Source organism: Coenobita brevimanus, chromosome 25, assembly GCF_032717465.1.
Source record: "Coenobita brevimanus isolate Jiangsu-jjx chromosome 25, ASM3271746v2, whole genome shotgun sequence".
Taxonomy (NCBI): Eukaryota; Metazoa; Arthropoda; class Malacostraca; order Decapoda; family Coenobitidae; genus Coenobita; species Coenobita brevimanus.
In genome coordinates, this window is record NC_136978.1 from 1,835,831 (window position 1) to 1,842,500 (window position 6,670).

At 44.3% G+C, this 6,670-nt stretch overlaps 1 protein-coding gene across 1 annotated transcript in view; it reads right to left on the minus strand.

The window, feature by feature from the left end:
• Positions 1 to 590: 590 nt before the first annotated feature.
• LOC145393669 (uncharacterized) overlaps positions 591 to 6,670 on the minus strand; it is a 6,293-nt gene continuing 213 nt past the window's right edge. The window contains exons 2-11 of the mRNA XM_080267718.1: positions 5,986 to 6,096; positions 5,752 to 5,850; positions 5,516 to 5,617; positions 5,273 to 5,371; positions 4,798 to 4,896; positions 2,985 to 3,083; positions 2,185 to 2,283; positions 1,782 to 1,880; positions 1,197 to 1,259; positions 591 to 704 (exon numbers count right to left, since the gene is read on the minus strand). Of these exons, the coding sequence (XP_080123844.1) occupies positions 679 to 704; positions 1,197 to 1,259; positions 1,782 to 1,880; positions 2,185 to 2,283; positions 2,985 to 3,083; positions 4,798 to 4,896; positions 5,273 to 5,371; positions 5,516 to 5,617; positions 5,752 to 5,850; positions 5,986 to 6,096 (896 nt within the window). The 3' untranslated portion in view covers positions 591 to 678. The remainder of the gene's footprint in view (positions 705 to 1,196; positions 1,260 to 1,781; positions 1,881 to 2,184; positions 2,284 to 2,984; positions 3,084 to 4,797; positions 4,897 to 5,272; positions 5,372 to 5,515; positions 5,618 to 5,751; positions 5,851 to 5,985; positions 6,097 to 6,670) is intronic.

Sequence of the window (6,670 nt, forward strand, 5' to 3'; positions counted from 1 at the left end):
GTACTTATCTGTCAGTATTGTAAGAGTGTAATTTGCTATCATATATCCATTAAGGAAGCTGATGGAAGAGTTAGAGAGTGAGGAAGGACAATAGGGCAAAATATTAACAGCTACACTTGTTCTTAATCAGGTGGTTTGAGATGATTATATAACTTTGTGACAATTACATAGGAGAACCTGGCAATTAATTAACTACCTGTGCAAGATTTGGCACTTAAGCTTGTAATTTTTTTTTCACTCATGAGGAATTATTGTACTCACTCTCTACCCCCCCCCCAGTACCATCATACTAAGCTCAAATGAGACAGTCCCAGCATGTATCCGATATGGACGGAGGGTATCGGTGCTGAAGTGGTGACATGGGAAGTTGTGTGGCATCTAGGAGGACTGCTGGGCTTCGGGGAGACTGTTAAGGCTATGTTCAAAGTCTCTCCTTTCTTCCCTGTCAGTCTTAGTCCTCTTCCTTCCTTCCTTCCTTCTCAATCTCGGTTTTCTTCCTTCCATCCTCTCCGTCCTCCTTACTTCCTTCCCTCTCAGTCTTCTTCCTTCCTTCCTCCTCAGTCTCAGCCTTCTTCCTTCTCATCTCAGTCCTCTTCTTCTCCTTCCTCTCACTCCCAGCTTTCTTCCCTCGATCGTCTCATTACAGGTGTGTAATTCCCATGCTTGGTAATGGACGCCTCAGTTGCACGAAGCGGCATTGTGACCTGCATAAGCAAATGAATTAAATGCTAACTCTTACATATAGATAGATAGATAGATGGAGATGTAAAATGTGTGTGTGTGTGTGTGTGTGTGTGTGTGTGTGTGTGTGTGTGTGATTTTGGTAAAGAGTAAATATAGAAACTGGATTAAATATAAAACAATACATATTTACTAAACATCATCATTATATAGTGTTAATTGATATCAGTAGTAATAGTAGAAGTGATAATTACTTTACTGTTTTAAGTAATAATGTACACTTAGAAATACTTAAAAATCATCATCATAGACCCTTCACCTTTTCTTGGCCCAGATTTTCGTCCTTTTGCAGCATAATTATCATACTACGGTTCTACATCCTTTCTGCAGCACTTCTTCGTGACTAGCTTATTCTGGTGTTAATCTGTCCTTCTAGTTCAGCATTCAAGGTGGAGGGATGTCATTTTTAGGCCAAGTTAAAGTGAAAAGAGTGTAGTTAGTGGAGGCCAACTTACCTTCCAGCATTTTCACAACTTCCTTGTTCGTTGTAAACCTGGCAATGTCTAGCGCTGTGTTACCTGAGAAGATAGGGAAAGAAATCATCATCATCATCATCATCATCATCATTATCATCATCATCATCACTCTATCCCTATTTCCCACAGTCACATGGCACAGGTGAAGGTGATAGTAGTAGTATTAGTAGTAGTAGTAGTAGTAATCCCAGGTTCACCTAAAACGTGAACCCAGTGGACTGCACGTTAAAATTGCTCCTCCCCTGCAGTCTGCCATCTTCCTTCTGGGGGATAGGGAGCGAATTGAGGTACGTTTGCACACCCGGGCAGCTCCACCACCCTATCATATCACTGCCACCACGTGAAGGCGTCCCTTTGGAGCGCCAAGAGTGATAAAGCAAATTAAATGGTGTCTCTTATCCCTTTTGTCAGTGATTGTAGCGTCAGGGCAACCATAGCACTTCTTCGTGACTAGCACCATATTCTACTATTAACCTCAAGCATCAGTCTAATGTTTTTTTGGAGAGATGGCAATGTTACGCCAAGCTGAAGTGAACAGCGTATAGGTTAAGTGGCACCCCTCACCCCTGTTGTCGGTGATGGTGGTGTCTGGGCAGGCTTGCAACAGTCTCCTCGTCACCTCCACGTTCTTCGTCCGAGCCGCCCAGTGCAGCGCCGTCTTGCCTAGAAACGGGGAGCGGTACGAATCAGTGGCTGCCCCTATCATCATCATCATCATCATCATCATCATCATCATCATTATCCTATTTTAGGGCATAATCTACTATCATCATCAGCATCAGCAAACTATTCTACATGTCCGCAAACACGTAATCAGCCAATCTCATTTTGTCTCCGCGTTCTTCAATATACCAAGGAGTTAGTTTCTTCATTCTGGTGACCTATATATTCGTGTGCTGTGTGTGTGTGTGTGTGTGTGTGTGTGTGTGTGTGTGTGTGTGTGTGTGTGTGTGTGTGCAGTACCCACCAGTTTCCTCCTGGATGTTAAGATTGGCCTTGGCAGTGAGGAGTTTGTCGATCAAGTCCATTCGTCCCTTCTTCACCGCCTCCATCAGAGCGGTGTGGCCTGCCGAGAGAGAGAATTATTTTTTTTACTCGTCTGAATAATTTTTGATGATGATAAATACAGGTTAAATAAGAGGGGTAATTGTGCCAATGGTTAGGCCTCTGAAGTGGAGTGAGGATTCCAGGGGCTTATGTGATGCGTGAATGAATATCTGGCCCATTTTATTGAGCATGCTTGTGATGGTTCTCCTACTTTCGAATTTTCTCCTTCCTCGTTTTGTGGATACTACGTCACCCCATGCTTAGGTAGGGAAAAAAGGTTATCATCATCATCATCATCATCATCATCATCATCTGTTTTTCCACTTAGGGATGGATGAGGAATTGGATTTTAAAAACTTTAGGTGATTTACAGTGAATGACAAGCTAAACGGTGTCCTGTAATTCAGAAATCATTCGCTAGGGTGGGTGGAAACCGTATAACAAATTGACGCCTGTTGGTGCAATGGGTTAAGGCGCTCCAGTAGGATAGGGTTGGGGTTTACTGCTCACAATGCCACTCAGGGACGGGTGAGGCTGGTCACCTTCGCCTTAAGTACCGGGACAGAGTAGCCTTGCCTCGGGCCCCTACACGCCTGATGGGGCAAAAAAAAATTGTATGATATATAGACAGATATGCAGTTCTTCATGGATGCTACACACACACACACACACACACACACACACACACACACACACACACACACACACACACCTACTCACCATTAGCACTCTGTGTGTCGACGCGTGCACCCTTGCCAAGTACTCTGTCCACAATTACAGGATGGTTGTAGTAGACTGCCTTGTGCAATACAGTGTACCCTGTAACGAGAATATGTCATCATCATCATCATCATCATCATCATCATTATTATTAGACCCTTTTTCCCATCGCATGACGGTGTGAGGTAGGGTGATGAAAGCAAGGAAGGAGAAAGCACGACAGCATGTTCGAAGAAATGGGTCAGACACTCCTCCACACACCATTCAAGCCCCTGGAATCCTGACTCCACCTCACGGGCCTAGAGCAAACAAGCGAGTCTCTCACCAACTACATTTTCTTCAGCCAGCCAGCCAGTCCTGTGTTAGAGAAAATGCGTCAGACATGTTTAAGAACTATTCCTTTTTGCTGTTGCTGCTATTGCTTAGCCCTGGTCTATCTGGCCGAGCATACCCATCGACCACAGGCAGCAAATGTTTCTGTGGGGCCGCGCTACAGGTGCAATGCAGTACATATACCGCGCAGGGACCCGGAGCCCCCATGTGGTACACGGCACCTCACCAGGGTCGGGCCAGGGTCCTTTCCAAGGCGAGGCTCAAAGAATTATGAGGTTTGGTTTTTGGGTAAACATTGCAGCTGCTACACCCAGCGCCACTCTTCTAGGTTTCTCATGAGGGCCTTTCCTTTTTGTACTTAATGTAAACGAAGTAACTCGCCTTGATCGGAAGTATCTGGAAAGCCTCGGCGCAACCCACTCTGGACTACTGCAGCCAGCTGTGGTCATCACACAAGAAGGGTGACATCCAGAGGCTTCAAGCAGTTGGCTACAAAGGACGTTCACCAAACATATCAGAGGAATGCGGGAGTACAACCACTGGGACCGGTTCAAGGAACTGGGTCACTACTTTCAGCAAAGAAAGGACACGTACCGAGCCATCTACGTGTGGACGACCCTGGAAAACCTGGTGGCAGATCCCAAACCCTCTGCACCGTAGCCCTACAACAGTAATCGGCCCGGATGCAAGTGCAGAAGACGAATCCTTCCAACAAGAGCTCTGGGGAGAACCAGAACCCTGCTGGCATCCAACTTTGGCCAAGACGAGCCAAGAATCTTTAATGCACGCACTCCCAAAAGAAGTGAGAGGTATAACAGGCTGCCCGGTGGACAGGCTTAAAGCTGGACCTGACAAGTTAAGTTCCTAAGGACGGTGCCAGGCGAATCTCCAGTGCCAGCTGCTGCGATCCTCCAACTCCATACCGGACCAAGTGGACCTCATGAGTAGGGACACCAGGACTGGAAGTAGGGATGGACCACCGCGACTGAAGACATGGACCTCTAAACAACACCAAGTAAACCAAGGAAATGGACTGATATTTGGGGGACATTCTCACCACGCACACTAATGCCCTTCGCCTTTAATAACACGACACATATTGCTGTGTTGTGGTGATCAGTGTGTTTGTTAGTCTTATGTTGTGTAACTGGACATTACTTTGTTTTTGCAGACTCCTGACCCTGTACGCAGGCTGTGCTACATTGTTCCTCTAATGTTTGTCATTGTTCTACATTATATATCGTACTTTCTATTAGTTTTCTCATCGTCGTAACTGCCGTTTTGAAAGTGTTGCCAAATAATAGGTGGTACTGTAACGTGTGTGCCTGTGTATCTCATTTTGTTCTTTTATGCCTACTACTTAGTTTCAGAGACAGCCTGCATCCTGGAGAAAGAAAAAGAATCTAAACAGAAAATGTGGATCAGAGAAAATGGTGGCCTGTAATGTGGACTATGCTATACTGTGTGACATACTGCTCACCGTTGCTCTCCTTCAGGTTGGGGTCGGCTCCGTTATCCAGCAGGAGCTTTGCAATTTCGATGTGTCCCCAGTACGTGGCTACATGCAGCGGGGTGACGTCTGCAGAGAGAAGTAAGTACTGTACAGCTTTGTTTTGCTTTTTTCTACCAGTAATTGAAACTTGGTATTTTTTTACAGTTTTTTCACTATTAATTGAAGTAAAGGAGTGTTTTTTTTTAATATATCCTTTTCACCTGCAACAGAAATATAGCAGTTTTTGTACGTTTTTTCACCAGTAGAAGGAAATATATATATATATTTTTTTTGTACTAGCAATAAAATTATAATACTTTTTTTTTTTTTTTACCAGTAATGAGAGTATAGCATAGTTTTTATGGGTAACAGGAGAGAGAAACACACACACACACACACACACACACACACACACACACACACACACACACACACACACATGGACAGACATGTGTAGACTCACTCCATGATGTTCTAACGTTGACATTAGCTCCAGCCTCGATCAGGTCTTTCACAATCTCCATATACCCGTTTCGCGTGGCCAGGTACAGCGCAGAGTAATCTAAAAAATACATCATCATCATCATCATCATCATCATCGTATCGGTATCGTCATCATCATCCCTTCAGTTTATTTTTTCTCTTACACACCCTCATCATCATCATCATCATCATCATTATCATCATCATCATCATCACCACTTACTCGTTTTCTGCATCGTTATATGAGGACTTGCTTTAGCGTTCAGTAAGGCCTTAACAATCTTCTCATAGCCAAACCAGGAGGACAAGATGAGCGGCGTGTATCCTGTGGGGAGATACGGGATTGTACGTTACGATGGGGAGGAGATACGTTATCGGAAGTTACGATGGAGGAAAGACGCTGTTATGAGAGAGAGAGAGAGAGAGAGAGAGGTACACCAACAACTCGCCAGTACCCACCATTGTTCGTGCTGATGTTCGGGTCCGCGCCTTTATCCAGGAACAACTGTACACACTCCAAATTCTTGTTCCTCACTGCCAGCATCAGGGAGCTCATACCTGTGGGAGAGAGAGAGAGGCCGGTACAAAAAAAATATCATGCCATTACAGAAGTTACCAACAGTAGTAGTAGTAGTAGTAGCAGTAGTAGCAGTAATAATAACACTACTACTACTAATAATAATAAAGGCCTACCTGATTTGCTCTGATGGTTGATTTTAGCCTCAGCCCCCACCAGGTCCTTGATTAACACTGTATTATTTAGCTCAGTAGCCCACATCAGTGCAGTGTAGCCTATGCGGGTACCTGAAACAAGTTAGATTAGAGTTAAAGTGTGCTTAGAGTGTGGTTAGATTGTGGTTAGAGTGTGGTTAGATTGTGGTTGTATTGCGATAAGTTTGTGGTTGGATTGTGGTTGGATTGTGGTAAGTTTGTGGCTGGATTGTGGTTAGATTGTGGTTGGATGGTGGGTGGATTGTAGATAGATTGTGGTTAGATTGTGGTTGGATTATAGTTAGATTGCAGAGGATAAGGCGACGTGGAGGCGATTTGTTTGTGACCACCCTAGACGGGATTAAGGTATAGACAGAGAGAGAGAGAGAGAGAGAGAGAGAGAGAGAGAGGGGCCAGTTAACAATATACACAACACAAATCAATTCTTACCCATTTTTTCGACGAAGGTGACGTAGTAGGTCTTGTCAGGTTGGCCCAAGAAGCATAATACTTTGTGTCTGTTGCCTTTCTCTACCATATCCAGGAACAGGTTGGCTGAAAAATGAAAAAAAACAACCATCATCATCATCATCATCATCATCATCACCATTATCATAGCCATAATCATCAGCGTCGTTTTGGTCATCATCATCGTCATCATTATCAT